This window comes from Candoia aspera, chromosome 1, assembly GCF_035149785.1.
Source record: "Candoia aspera isolate rCanAsp1 chromosome 1, rCanAsp1.hap2, whole genome shotgun sequence".
Classification (NCBI taxonomy): domain Eukaryota; kingdom Metazoa; phylum Chordata; class Lepidosauria; order Squamata; family Boidae; genus Candoia; species Candoia aspera.
Window position 1 is genome coordinate 146,074,335 of NC_086153.1, and position 19,425 is coordinate 146,093,759.

Consider the following 19,425-nt stretch of genomic DNA (forward strand, 5'->3'; position numbering starts at 1 on the left):
GTAGCTACATCATTAGATGAATAGAGCCTTTACTTGTTGGAAGGCAGGCCTCTTTATTCAGCTCCATTATAACAGTTTAGACCCAGGTAGAAAGATGCCACACTGTAACTCATATGCTACTTTAATCAACAACTAATTGCTGATCTCCAACAAAACTGAAATGCTCTAAGCATTTCAAGGTAAACCAGGGCTGATCAGCATGTCCTCCTTGCCCCAGTACAAGAAAAACTACTGTTCAAAGAGGGTTGGAAGAGATGAAACCATCCTCAATCCGCCCCGAGCCTGCTGGGGAAGCAACCTCCCCCTAAGTTTTCTGGCTCCTCATAAGGAATTGGGTTTCCCCCCGTCTGCTGGTGCAAGCAGGCAGCCCAGTCTGTGTTTCATTCCCCCTTAGGCAAACACCTCCATTCTGGCTGGCTGCTGTATGCTCTGATGGGTATCCTCCAAAAATCCCTCCCTCCCTGCTCTTTGTCTCTGATGGCAACTTCATCCTGGGCTGCTCGTCCTGAAACGTTGGACATTACCCTCCCCCACACCCTTTTAAATTTTTAATTGGGTGAAGAGTTCTGCCATGTTTCTCCTTCTAACCCAAGAGACTGGAAGAACTGTTGTTTTCTTCCCTCCAGTCCTCAGAAGACATGCCCACAGAACAGAAAGCCATTGGTGCCTGCTTTCCTGGCCAAGGTGGGAGTGGAAAAGAGGGTAATCCACTAATTGGGGCCATGATAACTGTGATTTTCGGAGAACAACTGAGCATCGCTATGGCCAGAATTAAAGAAAGCATTTCTCAACTTGGCTTCATTTCCACCTGATTCACTCATGGAAGACAAGCAACTGAAGACTGCAGTGCAAAAAAGTCCCCAGAACATCAACTTACTACAGGGTTCCCTTTTTTTAGCTAGATCCAGCCTGTTCTGCAGCTTCCAGGTCCAATTCAAAGTGCTGGATCGAATATGAGACCCCTTCTTGGCTTTTAACTCTGCATATCTCCAAAAAAATTCCCTATGTGATGGATGGAGAATTTGTAGCCATACAGAAGTTCCTGAACAAGAGCTCCCACCATTTCTTACCACTGGCCATACTGGCTGGGACTGCAGGGAGTTGTATTTAGCAATACATAGTAGGTCAGAAGTCCTTTATTCCCAATGTATGGACATTTCTCTTACAGTTAAGATTCCCTGGAAAAATAATACCGACAATTCCCTCTTTTGAGACAGTAGGAACAGGGACTGAAGGACTAAAATCTTTGGCTCCCTCTTAAGGTCCATCAATGTTTATCCCTTGCTGACACCTGGAAAATTATATAAATACAAACTGAACAAATTAACAAATAAAATATCAATACAAATTGACTGACTGACTGACTGAATAAATAAAGCACGCCTTCTGCAGTAGGCTGGATCACCCTTCTCCAGCCTAATTATCTTATTTATGGATAACATAGTATAGGAGCTGATTCTTTTAAATATTTAAGTTCCTGGCTACGCAATGGAGTAAACAAGCTGTTAGCAATGTCAGGAGTGCAGAACCTAATAATTCACAGGCAACAGAAAAACAGAGTCAGATGCCATACTAAGGTCCATACAAAGAGGTCAAATAAAGTTAAGGCATCAAACAGAGTCTATTATCCAAAAGACAAGGACCAAAGTCAGGGTGGAGGTCAAGAGCCAGAGGCTGAATGAATTAAGAAAGTCAGAAGCATGGCAAGGTATAGAGACATTATTTCCAACCTTGTCTGTTACAAACTAAAAGCTTGTAAAGCCAGAACTCATAAAACTCCATCCAGGCTCCCATTATTAGCCATTAGGCTATTAAAAAGGAACAAGTCAAAACTTACAACTGAGGAAGCTTTACCTACAGGTTAGTCACATCTGCATCCCTGAGTCTGAATTCTCAATCTCCTCTGTTCCCTAGAATTTGGTCTTTTCTTCCAATTTAGGTGAGAAGTATAGACATTTGGTTGAAGCCACCATGACATGATATATGCCACTGCACCTCCACATAAATGATGTGAATTATGTAATTTGCATCAATTGCATCATGACATGAATGACAACCCCTCTGACACACATGATGTCATCTGCTCCATCCTGCAGATATCCACAGTGAAAGGTCTTCTACCTTATGGGATTCTAAGCCAGGACCTGCGTCTTCCTAGCTCCTGGTTTTGGGTTCAGAGAAAGTGTTGGCAAATGCTGGGAAAGCCTTTAGCCCAGGAGAGGTCAAAAAAGTCACACACCAAGCATTTCTATAAAAATAATTTATTTACAGAAAGCAAAAACAAAAGCAAAACATTTAAAGGACTTAGCTCCCCTGGAGCAAGCCTTGTTTGGCTACATTGCCGGCAGAGAAAAAAAAAAGGAAGTAAGAAACAAGTCCGGGCAGGTTTCCTCCCCCCAGGCTATTTTGCATGAAGCACGAGAGAGGAGACAATCAAATACAACCCCTTCACCAGGCCAAATGATTAGGTATAATAGCAGCTTAATCTGTTAGTAGGAAAACCTCAACAGAAAGCACATAGTACATCTAGAGGTGCATGCTTATCTTCAGAGGAGGACCCATCCAGAGAAGATATGCCTTCAAATAAAATACAGTATCTCCTTTCTTGTTTGTTTTGATTTGATCTTGAAACTATTTTAACTGTTTCAGGTATGTGCCTCATATTTTATATTTTTGACTGTAATGAGTCTATAGGATTTTTAAAATTAATAAGCAGTATACAAATGATACAAGTAAATAAATAGATAAATTAATAAACATATAATGTCTAAATATGTAGTGGCTCTCTTTTGATGGTGACAGGTATTTGGGATATTTTGTTGTTTTTATTTTAAAATACTCTTGTTATAGCTCACCTTAAAGTATTTCAAGATGAGAGGAGGTACACAGAATCTTTCAAATAGACCCAAAGCTACCTAAACGTGGAATCAGAGCCAAGTGAAATTGTTTGGATTTGAAAAAACATGCTACCAAAATACTTGGAAATGGGTAAGAAATAAGGCTGGAAATAATTCAGAAAAGTGGCTTCAGAGCATGTGGAAGCCCAAATATAGCACCTCTTTGCAACTCTTTAAAGCTGCTGCATCTTTTCCATAATCACATGGCTGCCCTCTGCAGCTGTCACATAACCCCAGGAAAAGACATGGATGGTTTAAAAACTGACAAGTAGATGCTACATTTGTACCCCTGGTTTGGAATGGAATCTGAAGTGTTGAACAGTCCTAGTATCCAATGGAAAGTGTAAAGAATAAAAGTCTACCTTCTTTAAATGCTGCTTTATTGTAGAATTGTCTCGTTCTATGACCTTCCTCATTTCTTGACTTCCCAGGTACATGATATTTGCTGCAGAAATAAGACACACAGGCACACAAATTAGAAAACAGAACTTATACGAGAAGCTATTTTGGCTACAGTCTTCAAATTCTGACTGCTTGAGGGACTATTCTCCCAGTTTCACAAAAAAGTCTCCAATTGGCAGACAGTCCATCACTTATTAACAATGATCTAGCTAACTATGCACCTATTTATTTATTTATTTATCCAACTTACATAGCTGCCCATCTACCAGAAGGAACTCTGGGCAGTGCACAAAATAATAATACAATAAAATGACCCTCTAAGACTATAAACAGTGTTGAGGCCCTGACAAAACTCACTTCCGTCCACCCCTATCCCCCCTCCCCCCCAATTCCAGCTCTATCAACATCCTGGCCCCAGTGTCTGGGGGAAAACCAGGTCTTCATTGTTTTCCTGAAGATCCACAGGGTCTTCCCTCAAAGGTGGGATGGGGACGGGGAGGAAGTCATCAATGAATAAAAGCTATAGGGGAGTGTACTACAAGAGCAGATTCTAATAGAAGTTTTAAAGGGGAAAAAACTGTGCACGTGCAGAGTTCAATGGGTGTTTGTTGGCCATGTGCATTTCATCCTGTGGCTGGCAGGTCAGAGACTGATTTGGGGTTTCTTGCTTTGCCACTGACAAGTCATGGTTTTGAGCTAAAGTATCCTCCATGGTTTGGTTAGGACCCTAATTGTTCCCTGACTCCTTTATAGCTAAAAACCATGGAGGCCACCATCCAGAAACCCATATTTGAACTATAAAGTTACTTCAAAAGATGGTTTTCATACCTACTCTACAATTATAGAGCGCTGTCAAAATCCAAATGAAATACCTTTTCAAAATATGAGAAAACTCTCTCTTTAGCTATCAGGATTAAGCTGATATGCACCACTTAAAGGGGACATCATCATTTTAAGAGGTGAGGGTGAAATTACAATCTGGGGAAACTCAAAATAAAATCCAGCTTGAGGAACTCAAACTTAGTTTGAGTTAGGCCTGACCTAGACTCCCTCCAATTCAGGCCCAAGGGTATTAGGTTTAATCCTGCCCCTATTGCTCACCAGCTGTTTTCTACCGGTTCCCACCATTTTCCTATATAATACCTCTTAACCTGAGACATGAAAGGACCTAGGTAATTAAGACAAGCCCACTAGTTTCTATTATACTCCTCAGTATGTTTTAAAAACATTTTAATGTTGTTGTTTTTTTAAAAATCATGAATTCTTTTGATACACAACAGATATGTAATTCTTAATTAAAATATTTATTAAAAAAGTTAATTGCACAAAATTACATGACTTGAGCATTTTTTATGTTTGGCTTCCATGTAAACTAGCAAGAGCCAACTCTTGCTGCAGAACATTTACGAGTTCTAATGGATGTTTCCTCTGAGCAACCTTTTGCTTGAAAATAATAACTAGTGAAAGATGGTAAAGCAGAGGCATAGACTTCTCTCAACAGGCAGAGAAAAAGGAAATAACAATTGGACTGCTCTCTACCAATGACCTCAAAACATTAAATGGGGCAAATTCCTGCAGCACTTTAAGGAAGTGGAAACAAATGACATTGAGGTAGAAGAAACAACAGAGGTGGATATCAAAATTACTGTGATTGCTTTCCATATGCCATATGCAAAAGTAGCTTCAAACAATTACAATCCAAAAGCTGTACATAAAAACAAAGGACCCAAAGTAGGAAAAGCAGAGGCCTACAGTTTAAGACTATTCCCTTAGTCTAATAAAGCATACTAGTTCGTTCTAAATCTGAAAGCTGCACAACCTTTTTTTTAAATTAAAAAGTTATAGTCTGCACTGCTTTACAAAAGAATTCAAAGCAACTTAGAACACAGATCTTTCGTTTAGAGCAGTGTTTCTCAACCTTGGCAACTTTAAGATGGAAAGCTGGCTGGGGAATTCTGGGAGTTGAAGTCCACACATCTTAAAAGTTGCTAAGGTTGAGAAACACTTGTTTACAGGAATAACTAAAATCCCAAGTGCCAGCAACACTAGCAACTCCAACCCACCCAGCTCACACCCACCACCAATGCAGCAATGGCAGGAGAAAGTCCTGAGACAACCTTGCATGCTGTTAGAACTATCTGAAAACACAATGGCTGAAGGAGTGTTGTGAAGGTCAGGATCTGCAATAACAGCTCTATTGTTGTTGTTGTAATTAACCAAGTGGAAGAGAACAATGAGCCAGGCAACTCACCCTGCCATTTCAAATGGAGAATGCCTACGAAGATGCTATTGTTCTGGACAGTAGAGGAGACAACAGAGAAAGACTAGAAATCAGAAGATTTTTCTTTGTTCCAAGTCAGCTCTAATGCACTTAGGTATAGAGAAAATTGCACTCTCTAATCCTATGAATGGCCCTTCTTTTTGATGTGGAGGGTGAGATGGTCCGTCCGTCCCTCCCTCCCTGCCCTTTCCCCATCAGGGATGATTAAGTATTGGTGTCCTTTTAGTCATGTGCCTTTGCTAAACAGAGGCTGCTAACTGTGCCCAAACATGCTTGATTTATTTATGATGGTGCAACCCTGAAGGGACTTAGAATCAAGGACCAAGAAAAGAAAAGAGGGCTTTATATCACTGGTAGCTCTTTAACCTAACATGTCACAACCAGTGCTTAATATCCTCACCAGCTAAATTAATAGTACCCCCTTTACAGAGCTTAATGATCAAAATCAATCAAGCTTCTTTCAGTCTTTAGAACTATCTGACATTGATTCAGTCAACCGCCAATTGCCAGACAAAAATACCTGCGCGTACAGCGCTGAAGTTCAAAACCATTCATATAGTCGTATTATGGCAAGGAAACAAAACAATGTACGACTAAACAAAAGATGAACTGTGCTTTGAAACAATAATCTGCAACAGTCTTAGTGTGTTTGGGTTTTGCTTGATTAACTCCCACCATCTCAAGCAACATTTGGAGAATATCAAGTAGCAGTAAAATGCTTAGTATTTTATTTTTTTAATGTGCCTCTACAATAAAGTATGGAATCTTTGACTATTAAGATGTCACTGAACTACAGATCACTTCATTCCTCACTATTGGAAGTCCTGCTGGGAGTTTAGTTCAACAAGATATGGTGGACATATGTTTCCCAGCCCTGCTTAGAATTAAATACATTAATGGAATGGTTTTTCTGTCTTTCTTCAACTCACATTATTATTTGAAGGGCAAACAAAGCATCTATTATATGTCAATTCATGTCCTCAAGGATTGCAACCTATGAAAAAAAGTTAAAGTCTGCCAACAGATATTTTTCTGTATGCCTACATTGGTGCAAGCAGCAATTGCTATTTCTCTTCCTCTGGGAGAAGTGGTAAACTCCATTCCATCTACAGAGGGATTCATCCAGCAGTTTAATCTATAATCTGAACCAGCTTGACCAGTCCACTGTTATCTCAGCCGCAGCGCCCATGCGATTCCCTGGAAGCTCTTAAGTTTTTGTTTGATTACTGCAAACTCCAAATGCCAACTGGCTTGGAGTAGAAAAAATTGCCTTACTGTATAAAAAGGTAAAGGTTTCCCTTGACGTAAAGTCCAGTCGTGTCCGACTCTAGGGGGCGGTGCTCATCTCCGTTTCAAAGCCTTGGAGCCGGCGTTGTCATAGACACTTCCGGGTCATGTGGCCAGTATGACTCACGGAACGCCGTTACCTTCCCGCCGAAGCGGTACCAATTAATCTACTCACATTTGCATGTTTTCGAACTGCTTGGTGTGCAGAAGCTGGGACGAGCAACGGGAGCTCACCCCGCCGCGCGGTTTCGAACCGCCGACCTTCCGATCAACAGCTCAGCGGTTTAACCCGCAGCGCCACCGCGTCCCACCTGCCTTACTGTATAAGTTCCACTAAAAACTTGCATTAGGAGTTGAACGGTCATAATGTGCTTGCGGCCGTGTACGCTGAAAGTTAGAAACTTCTCAGTTAACTAAAAACAAACAAACAAATGCTGTCAAACTAATTTAGGAATATAGGAAAGTTCGGTATGACAGCCTTAACTCAGTTAAATATAAAAGTGGATATAAGCCCCGAGTTAGGGGATGTTTAACACCACTCCTCTTACTAACTCCTGCTCTACCCAAAGCACCACCATGTTGAAAACAGAACTGTAAATGAAGAAACAAGCCATATCCAGTTGTTAAATAAGAACTGGGACCTTTTGTGACTGACTGACTATCTATCTATCTAGACAATTTATATGGTCGCACAGCAATGTGAAGAACATGAATGATTAAAACCAAACAGCAATAGAACAATCAGACAATAATCCATACAACCAAGGTCCAGGACCAAGAAAAACACCTCCAATTTGCCAAAGCACCAACAGTAAACAAGACACTGTAACACAGACACAAACTGAAGCCACAGGAATAGAATAATGCAGTAATCTTTTTTTTTTTAATGAATTTTATTAAGTTTCAAGAGAAGAGTAAAAACTACAACCCCCCCCCCCAAAAAAAAACTACAAAGAAGGAAAAAAGAACTAACAAGGTGCAAAAACACATGAGATTTTTTTTTCAAATTTACAAAAAGATGTGGCTTCCAACTTTAAACAGCAAGGATATACAAAAATTTCCATAATCAATCTCTTACTTTATATTAAACCAAACTCACATTATTTCTATAAATCATTCCACTTTGGCACATAATAAAAATCACTAAGTACAGTTACTTCTCCCCCTTATATATATATATATAAAAAAATTCATCTAAACCTCCTAAACATCTTTCTCCCCTCCAAAAGGTAGCACATATTTAATTATTCCCTTCCTACCACTATTCTATACATTTCTGTCTACTAAAATAAGAATCAAATTAAAAACCATGTAGATTGTCTATTATACTTGATAATACAACTGTTTTAATAATCCTAATCTTAATAAACTCAAAAAACAAAGACAACTCAAAACAATTACCTTAAATCAAATCCTTAAAACCATCCAAATAAACACATTTTTAACCTTAATAATCTTAATCCAAATCTTTAAAAGCAAATGACATCAATCAAACCCTTAAAGCAAACCAGATAGACATTCTTTAACCCTTATCCCACTTCAAAATAAACCAGAGCATTTACATATCCCCACAATATGCACAAAGCTTTTCTCTTAAAAGAATCAAACAGCCCGACTGCCCTCCTCAAAGGTTCTTTTCATGGCATTCCACCAGAAAGTCAGTCTCACTCATGGCTTGCAGATCTCTCTCTCCCTTAAATTCCTCCAAGTCCACTGTCCGATCTCCATCCAGCATCTCAATAAAAATCCCAAGCTCACTCTTAGAAGAAACATTTCTATTGCTGTTGAATTCCTCAATTTCGTCCACCACATCCCCAACCTGATGGCACATTTTAAATCTCACGTTTTCCACGATGTCCTGAATATCTTGCATAAAAGCTTGGTAAAAGTCAGAAGAAAACTGTTTAAAATTTTGGTGGAAGTCAGAAAAAAATCTGTTTAAAATCCTCCATGTATCATGCAGTATATTATGGCGCTCCCTAGGAGCTTAACCAGCGAAAATCGAGGATATGAAAAAGTTCCGAAATGTATTTACACAAGTGAAAGTGAGATAAGCAGACAATTCCCAAGGGAAAGTGAAAACAGAAAGCTGAAGGTTCAAATCAGCTGATTCAACATGTAGGAAAATGTTATTATCTTCAAATTTAATACAAAAATAATAACAGGAAGACAATTGTTTACTCTCAATACTTGGAATATATTTGGAAGGAGAACGAAATCCAAAACTTAAAAAAAATTTTTTTTTAAGAAGTAATCCCAAAAATAATAATAAGCACCAAGAGAGCCAGCTTCTCCTTGCTGTAGAAAGCCTCTCTTGGGGTACATACAGTATACTTAAAAAAAAATACAAATTGGGTGATCTAGAAATGGGGTGGCTGGTCTTAGTGTCCCTTTAAGGCTACCGTGTGGCTTGGAAAGTGATGATGTCCCCGCCTCCCAGCTAGCTCTTACCAGTCGAAAGCGAAATGCTGTTTGTGATCTTCTGGCTGCAAGCAGCTGTCCAGAAGACAGATGGGATGATCCCAGGTGTTTTCCTTTATCCGGAAAACATTTCTGGGCTTCAGGAGAATCTGCCTGAGCCTGGAAAAAGTTACCGCATTGTCAACTCCTCCCGCTAAGCCCGTGGGCACAGCAGCTCAGTTCGCCATTCCCCACCAGTAACCAGAATAATGCAGTAACCTGAAGATTATGAATATATATACATATATATACACACACATACACATATATAGAGACATTTAGCAAAATTCTGTAAAAAAGGAATTATATACAACTAAGTGTCTTTTCCAACTAAGAGGATTACAAAGTTAGCCCCAGTCTTATGTCTTTTCTAATTCAACTTCAGAGACATGCAGTTTCTATCTTAATTATCAAAATCAAAATCATCCTCTGCGAAACCCTGGGATTACACAATAACTTTTTGCAAGACTATGGCTACTCCTGTGAGGCCAAAACAGGGGAGATATATTTGGGAAATAGCTCTTTTATTGTATCATTGAGTATCAGTTCTGTCCAGATGACTTTTCTGAAGTTATTGTAAACTACTTGTTATGATGTAGAAGAACAGATATAAGTGGAGATTCAATAAAAGCAAATTAAATTATGGCAGTAATGTAACTGACAGCTTCCTAGGAGAAAAATGTCCCAGTTACCATTATGTATACTGCAAAGAAAAACAGCAGACTTCTCAAAACTCAAGGCAAGAGTAAAAATGTCCTTCTTCTCCCCTTTCTGCTTTCTTCTGAAGTAGTGGAAGATGTAGGAGCTAGCAACCGGAAGAAGGTAGATTCATTTGGGTATAATTTAACAAATGTTCAGCTAAATTAGATTCAGATAAATTAACACAAGGAACTGAGATGTAGCTCACATTACCAAGAACTGGAACAACAGGTAGCTTGAATAAGGATGCAATAATCTGGCTAATGTGGCATGAGACCCTTGAACAGAAGTTGGCTGGTCATAATTACCTCATGGCACAACTATACTTTCAATGTATGGTTTGGCTGAATTTGAACCAACTGGATTATTTGCTCTCCAGGCAACTTTCTTGTTCTTGTGGCAAGCTGTTGCTCAAGTTGTATAGTTGGGTCTGTGCAGGACTAGTAAATAAACAGCTCTCTCTCTGAAGCTACAGATGGAAGAAATTGAATCTTTAAATGCTTTATAACACTGAAGAGAGGGGAAAACCACATATGCTTAAATCTTTCTGCATTCAGAAACCTAGCATGTGGGAAGGCCAGAATCCTTTCTGTCAAGTGTGTTTTCCACAAACAGGGCTTTCTCTCACATCTACCTTCAAAAGATGCCATGAGAAACAATGAATATTTGTTGATTACTTCAGGAGCCATGCTGCTAGCTTTTCAAAGCAATGATAATTTTACAGTTTCATTGGATGGGTTAGATTATATAATGGTCTGTGGATATGACCTTGGGAGACAGGAAGAAGAGCCACAAGCTAGATAACCATCATATAAAGGTATCTCAGCCCACAGAAGGAAAAGGGGCGCAGGAAGCATCTCAGGAGGGACCATCCCTAGTTTTATTTATTTATTTATTTATTTATTTCTCAAATTTAGCCACCGCCCATCTCCCCCAGAAGAGGGACTCTGGGCGGTTTACAATAAAATCCCACATAAAACATAAACATTAAAATCACATAAAACAATTATAATAAAACACAATAAATAAATAAAATCCAAGAGAAATGTAAAATCCAGGCTGGTGGGAGGGCCTCTAGGGTGCGAGCCACCCCCAAGAATGGTTATTCACTTTCCCACCCCAGGCGAGACTGCAGAACCAGGTCTTCAGGGCCTTCTGGAAGGTCAGGAGTGAAGGGGCCTGCCTCACCTCCGGGGGCAAGATGTTCCATAGGGCGGGGCCACCACAGAGAAGGCCCGCTTCTTGGACCCTGCCAGGTGAAATTCCCTCACCGACGGGGTCCGTAACATGCCCTCTCTGGAAAGAGGAGAGGAGGGGAGAAGTGCTTTCAGATTTGCAAGATTCTGTTACTGTAGCCTTACAATAAAGCTAGTGTCAGTACTTATGGTTTGTGCTTCTTGTCTGGACTACCTCAAAGGGCTGACAGATTACAACTGCAACAAAAAACTAAACTGACTGCATCCTAATTTATGCAGAAAAATACCAAAGGACTCTGTTGCTAAGCCTGAGGAACAAACATGTTATATTATCAAACCACAACATATTCCAAAAGCTAATAGTGGACTGTTCTACCTTCGTCATCCAAGCCAGACATACTATACTGTCTTCCCAAATCAACCCCCCTAATCTGTGCCCCAATTTCAGCAGTGCTGAATCATCCACCTATAAACTGACACAGTATATTGCAAAATGTCTCCAACCTTTCACTGGTAAAACAGTTTCCTGGGTCTTTGGCAAATAATGCTATATCAAAAGTCACAAGGATATCAATTTCATTATTATCCACCCTCAATTTTTTTATAAAATATTTTTTAAAAGGAAGATAAAAACTAATACAAACTAATATAAAGTAAGAAGACAAAAGAAAAAGAAAGAAATCAAAGAGAAAGCTAAAAGTGCAAGATAGGAAAAAAAGTAAAAGAAAAACAGAGAAGAAAGAAGATGCAAAGAAATAGCTTCCGAGCTTCTTTACATTGGTTATCAGTGCAATTATAAATTTACCTCTTACTCTATGGTTACAACATAACTCTCTTCTTTCTATAATCTATCCCAGCCTCTCTCAACCTTTTGACCCTGGAGACGGTCACTAGCATATATTACTCCCAATATCAGATCTAGCATGCCTCCTGATTCTAGCTGCTGAGGAACATGAACAGAAGGCACTATTACACTCTTGCCCTTCTCATGAGCTAGCTTTTCTTAAGTACCTGGCTATCCTGAATGCTGGTCTAAATGGGCCCTTCGTCTGATCCAGCTTGGCTGTTGTATTTTTTGTGACTTGTAGAAAACTCAGACTGACAGTAGTCGTATACCTCATTTGAGCTTTACAAAACCCTAATCCAAGTCCTTTGGCTGTTAAGAGTTTATTGTTTACCAACGATGCAGTCAGTGTCCTACTGTGGCTTGATGACTTGAGACAAGATCAGTATTCCTTTCCTTTCCATTGTCTTCCTACTAAATACAGGTACCAAAATTGAAATTTTAACCTACTTTTGTTACAGCAAGACAGCAACAATGGTAAATAGGGTCTTATTGAAACATTTCTAATTCTGATGCTTCAGCATTCTGGATAAGCTGCTTGTTCTACTTTAACACTGACTTGTAGGGCAACTCTTAAAGCTAATTTGGGTGAATAAAGCTTTGAATGTAGAATTATGCTACCACTGATTTTATGATTAGGTAGCTATCCAGTAGGTCTTCAAAATGCAGAAAAGTTCAAATCAGTGCATGTTTCTTTAAGGATTAACATTCTCTTGGTGAATCATCCTATTATTCTTTAGTTTTACTACTGAGGAGCTCAGGAGCTGACTTTTGAAAACAGAAGCCTATTAATTCAGGCATCTTGTTGATTACAGATGTGCTACACTGTTAAAAAAGCAGCCACTTTTACAGTGTTGTAGTGATTGTGGCAAAGAAATGATCTGAACACACATCAGTCGCCCAATGCCCTAATACTACTCTGACAGCTTCTTTGCTAGATGTGGTCAGGTTAATCCCACCTACTGTGACTTGTTTGGCAGCATGTTTTTTTATATGTATATCAAATTATTTTCAGTATCTTCTTCTCACCTCTCTTTCCTTTCCATCTTTTAATGGTACACTGGGTGAGTCACTCCAAGTGAGCTCTCCTTCAAATGACAACCTCAGGAAGGATGTTAGAAACTCCCAAACTATGCTCCGTGTTTCTTGGAAGTTATGAACAGTTTCACTATCAAAGCATTCAGGTTTCATGAGTAATATTTATGATGGAAATAAAACTGACAGCTTTTAATTTGTTTTTTTTTTTTTAAAAACCACATAATTATGGAAGCCAAACTGAAACAAGAACTTCTTTCCTTTTCTCACTCAGAGCATCTGTAGAGAAATCAAAGTTCTTACGAGCAATAAAGCAACTTGTTAAATCCCTACCCACCCATCCTTTCTTTCATTCATTTGGAAAGAGGGTAAGTTATAAATGAGGGTCACTCTGACAAATGACTAGGTCTGTAAACATAATAAATCCTTTAAAAGCCATTTGTTTCTCTTCACTAAATTAGTATGAGCATCCCATCCTTAAATAGGGAAAACTTTAGTTCATTTTCAGAAAGAGGAACAAAGCAGATAGAGTTCCTTTAAACCACAATTAAGGACTGTCTTAGGAAGGTAAGTCCTCAGACAACATTAAGCAAACATTTTAGTCAGGCATCGCACAGGAAAACAAACAGTAGCAGAGGAAATGTGAAAATAGTGAGGGTCATTATTCCTTGGTCTTCTTTCCTGGAAGGCAGGTGATAAAATATAATGTGTTTCCAGAGGTAAGGAAACGTTCTTTGAAAATATGTATTACAGAATATAATTTCTTACCTCAGTTACAAATGGGCACTGCAACAACTTTGCATGCGCCCAAGCATTCAAGCAATACTTTGAGGGATGGGGATTGGGACTCTGCCGAGAGAGGGTAACTTTGTTTTCATTTAGGCAATCTAATGTATAGCCCTGGACACATGGCTTTGAGAAGATGACTATGTATGCTTATATATTTTCTCTCTTAGTTTAGGTGTGGCTTGGAGGACAGATAAATATACTGTAGTGCAGTATTTTAAAATTGCACACAGGATATTTGCATGGAAAACATAATGACAAAATAATACAGACATTTCTGTACCTGCTTCTACCATTATGGTAAAGTGAGATGATGATGATGAAGAAATTGCATGTTCAGAAAAAATTTTTAGAGCTCACATTTTTGTGCAAGACTACTTGTCATGAAATTAAAAGACACCTGCTCCTTGGGAGGAAAGCTATGGCAAACCTAGACAGCATATTAAAAAGCAGAGACATCACCTTGCCGACAAAGGTCCAAATAATCAAAGCTATGGTTTTCCCAGTAGTAATGTATGGCTGTGAGAGTTGGACCATAAGGAAGGCTGAGTGCCAAAGAACTGATGCTTTTGAACTGTGGTGCTGGAGAAGACTCATAAGAGTCCCTTGGACTGCAAGAAGGTCAAATCAGGCAATCCTACAGGAAATCAACCCTGACTGTTCACTGGAAGGACAGATACTGAAGCTGAAGCTCAAATACTTTGGCCGCCTAATGTGAAGAGAAGACTCACTGGAGAAAACCCTGATGCTGGGAAAGACTGAAGGCAAAAGGAGAAGGTGACGGCAGAGGATGAGATGGTTAGAGAGCATCACCGATGCAATGAACGTGAATTAAACTCTGGCAGACAGTGGAGGACAGGAAGGCCTGGCGTGCTAAGGTCCATGGGGTCACGAAGAGTCAGACACGACTTAATGACTGAACAACAACAAGTCATGGCACTGTAATATGAGCTGCCAGTCAACTACAGGTGGTCCTCACTTAACAACCCTAGATAGGGAGACAGGCAGGTGGGGGGAGTTGAAGTGCACTCTGCAGTTGTAAATGCAGGTGGGCTGCCAAGTGCCCCAATTTTGATCACGTGACCCTGGGTGCATTGCAACGGCCGTAACTTCAAGGACCGGTTGTTAACTACCATTTTGTGCCATTTTAACTTTGAATGGTCGCTGAACAAATGATCATTAAGGACTACCTGTAATTCTATACAGTACTTTGCTTGCAGTGGGATGCAGACTGTAACTGGATTCGAAACCATGAACCTGGAATGAATCTTATAAAGCGCTTGTAATTCAGGGAGAGATAAGGAAACGAAAATGTCACTAATCTGTGATCTTAATACAGAGTCTTCAGAGTTGGGTCTGATAGGAATCAGCAGAACGTATTTCAAATTAAAAACTCTGACTTAAGGATCAAGTTATTTGCATTTCATAATATGGAATCTTTAATTAACTCTGACTCCATGGTCCAGTTTCCCTCTGTGATCTCCTAATGTCTCCAAAATGACTTAACAACTTTTCATAGAAACAAGCTTCTGTGATATGCATGAAGTTAGCAGAAAGTTAAGATGATGCATGACAGATCTGTGCATAAACCACACAGAGGAATATACTGGATTATGAATAATGCTAACACAAAAACCGCTGGATAATTTTGCAAGAAGAGTTGAGTTAATGTGTGCATGAAAGAAAAGATAGACAGATTTTAAGTATGATCTTCAAATTGTAATTTTTAAAAAACACTATTGTTGTTGATTTAACTAATCAATAATGGTACCAATGGTAGTGCCACTGTAGGATTATGGGTTTTTTTATCTGATCTTTGAAAAAAAAAAGAATGATCAGAAATAGTTCACATAAATGTCAACTTAAAAATGATAGGTGAACTGAAAATTTTGCTTGGATGCTGACAATGTTGAAAAAACTAGAACTAGAAATGATACATATCACACCCAAGATTGTTTCATTCTAGCCAGAGTTACTGGCATCTGAAATATAAAAGCACCAATTTATACCATTCAAATGGCATATCGGTATGGGCCCATCTACATAAAATTGATGAATCACTCATTCAACTACCTTACCACATCTTCACTGCATATTTTAATGCACATTTGCCCATCAAGCTAGGCCAACTATATATTAGGAACATAAGAATGACCTGGTTCACGGGCAGACCAATCACTGATTAATCGGCTTAATATCATCTACACTGTACTTCAAGGTTTCTGACATGTTTCCCAAATGTATTTGGCAGATGCTATTTCAGCCCAGGGCTTCCAAGGGTCAAACTAGGAGGGAGGAACAGCTTTAATCTGTGTACTGCAAATAAGCTAATAATTTATGTGCATATAAATGAAAAGGGGTTTCTCCCTCCCCTCCAACATTTTAGTGACTGTGATGATTTCTACATATTTCTTCTCTTTCTATTTTATACATAATTTTCAATCTCTGTGGTAATTTTTTTTTAATCCTCAAAGTTTTCTATAGCCATATTTAACTCAAGTGCTCAGGCATGGAATGTTTTTGTGAAAAATACAGTTGTGGCATCTGAGCCCACTTTACCATTCAATCTTTTCACAAATCTTTTCATCCAGAGGTCTTAAAATGCCACTATATAGGTAGTCCTCGCTTAGTGATCACAACTGGGACCGGCGACTCCATCGCTAAGTGATGCAGTCGCTAAGCAAAACTTCACATGACTGCAATGGGCTTATGACTTCATTTCCGCTGTGATCGTTAAGTGAATCACCATGGGTCATTAAGCGAGACTTCATATGACTGCGATTTATTATTTTACTTCCGGCTTCTCCAGTGACTCTGCTTGTCAGAAGCTGCTTGTGAAGTGCGCAAATGGCGATCACATGACTGCAGAACGCTGTAATGGTCGTAAATTCAAGGACTGGTCGTAAAGTTACTTTTTCAGTGCTCTTGTAATTTTGAACAGTTGCTAAACAGGGCAGTCATTAAGCAAGGTCTACCTTTAATCTGTAATGATTTACAATTCAATACATTTCAAGCAGTTATTGTATCTCCTACAGTACTTCTAATATTAAGCATAACTTAGCTCAAAACGATATAACTATATCATGGAGAAAACCTATCCATGTGGTTGCTAAGAGTCAACAATGACTCGATGGCACATAATCAATCCAAAAATATAACTACAAGTCCTGACTCCTGCCTAAACATAGGATATTTTTTACCCTGGTGCCAGGAACAGCTTTCTGTGTGCCATTTATTTGCCCCATCCATTCATTCCATGTAACGAATCAAAGAAATTATTTAACCTTTGCATAGTTCCTGGCTTTAAAGCCTGACGAAAGTTGCTGTGTGTATTCAGGCTTTCTAACTTCTCTAGTCCACCGATAAATTGATTCTCAAGCTTGCTCAATGAAAGTGAAAAGGCAGGGAGGGGGAGAGGAGAAAACAAAAAAAGAAAAAGATAAAGGTCTTAGTCCCTCCTTCCTGTTCATTATCCACTATCCATCCATCTGGTTGCCAACTATTAAATATGGTTTGTATCCAGTTATGTTCATTTTGATATAAAATAGGAAGAAAATTGTTTTCCACTTCATTTTTAATAACAATTTCAAATGCTGTTTCCCAAGATAAGAACTTTTTTTTTCAATCCCTTCCACCATTGCCAAGTATCGTAAAATAAACTGTCTTCAGTACTCTTCTGGTCAGTAAACAGATTTAAAAAAACAAGGAAATTCCTCAAGAGAAGCCACAGATTTAAGATTGCAAGGAACGACTGCATGCAAGGAGGGGGTTTGGGGGCTTACTGTGCTTATCTGTATCTTCGCTGTCATCCAGACGTTAACCTTTGACCCAGAAGCCTGCCTCTCTCAAAAAGGCTTGCAGTGTTTGCCCATTATGTAATGTCTGTACTTTTGTGGAAATTTTACAGAAACAAATGGAGGAAGTTTGCCAGTCAAGCTAGTGGGTAATAAATCCTGTGCTCTATAGATACAGACCCGTCTGCCCTCACCTTAAATCCGCTATTTACATGCTCAATGGAAAATATTTTTCAGACAGTAAATTTTGAAAAGTCAGAAAAACAAAGCCCCCGAAAGCACTGCATTTGTAATATATGCCGCAAAATAAAGAAAACTTATTTCACTCCCTTTTTCTTTTTTGGTGCCACTTCATTTGCTAGAAGTTTAATATGCTTAATCAACGGAGGAAGACAAGTCTTCCGTTTGGAAGCTGGTGAGTACTATTATTTTTCAAAAGGAAAACCTTCAGGGATTAATAAGATGTAACACCAAGTGGATGAAAGTGTAGAGCTATTCTGAGGTAGCTACCTATTTCATCTTCTTCTGTTTTTTTTGCTCTCTAACCATCACCATTGCGGGGACATTAAGGATTCTGCTGCTGTTGTTAAAAACAGTAGACGCCACTGTAGGTTCCTGATATTTGCTAAGATTTCCCCCTTTCAGTTGGGTAGGGAATGGCAATTTCTTAGTTGTAGGGGAATCACATCCTGAGAAGAGGTGGGCACCAAAACAGGCAGGACGACGATACCAAGGAGGTAGGGCTATAACAGGCCCATGGTATTTTCCATCTTCATGCTGGTGTTGGGAGAAACTCAAACATGTTTTTCTTCTGTTTTTACCCATATTAAATCTATTTTAGGGTGATGCTTTTTAATGGCTTTCTGCTTCCAAATAGTATGAAGGTGTACCCCTGTTCTTCAACAATTATGGAAAGTTGGTTATCTACCCCAGAACTAGACTCAATGCACTATAGGAAGCATTTCACAAAGGACCTGAGTTTGCAAACCTCTATGGAGAAAAGAATTAAAATGGTATCTGAAAATGAGAAGGAAAGCTACAGTTAGCAATGTAAGAGCATCAGATCTGAACTTACTTTCAAAGGAAAACATTTTTTTCTTTTCTCTTTTGCTTATGCATTAAAACACTGGTCTTTGAACAGAGGTAAACAATATTACTAGTGAAGTTCTTAGTAGGCAAAAGCACAAAACCAAGACTAAGTCAAGGGTTCTAAGTTAAGAATTAGCTTTTATAAAGAAATATGCTTTATTGCTGTTTTCTATGCTCTAGATTCCTCTAACATTCTCATATTATATCATATCTGCTATGAAATACCCATGATTATGGTGTTTCCTTTCCAGGGTAATATCAATCATCTAATTAATCAATGAACCAATTAAGTGGCACTTTACTACTCTTTAGTGGCCCTCAATCATATTTATTCGGTCAATGACCAGCAAAGTTTAAAAGGAGAAAAACAAAGTAAAACAAAGAAATACAATAATATACTACCAACTAATAAAATATATCACATAATAATATAACCTAAGCTGAGAATTGCATTCTTCAAAGCTAGATTCAACATTGTTCCATCTGCACTACTTCAAGGCAGGTATAATAAAATCCCTATAGCTGAGTGTACCTGCCCATGTGGTGAAGAGGAAGTTGAAACCATCTCACATGTACCGCTACACTGTAAATTTTATAGGGATATCAGGTCAATCTACATTTTGCCCCTAGTAGATAAATTCCCTGGGAATCCAGA

The 19,425-nt window shown here is 38.9% G+C and overlaps 1 protein-coding gene across 1 annotated transcript in view; it reads right to left on the reverse strand.

Annotated features, from left to right (window-relative positions):
* The window catches only part of LDAH (lipid droplet associated hydrolase), a 554,138-nt gene that overhangs the window by 452,657 nt on the left and 82,056 nt on the right, over positions 1–19,425 (reverse strand). The window contains exon 6 of the mRNA XM_063315097.1: positions 3,260–3,342. Within this exon, the coding sequence (XP_063171167.1) occupies positions 3,260–3,342 (83 nt within the window). The remainder of the gene's footprint in view (positions 1–3,259; positions 3,343–19,425) is intronic.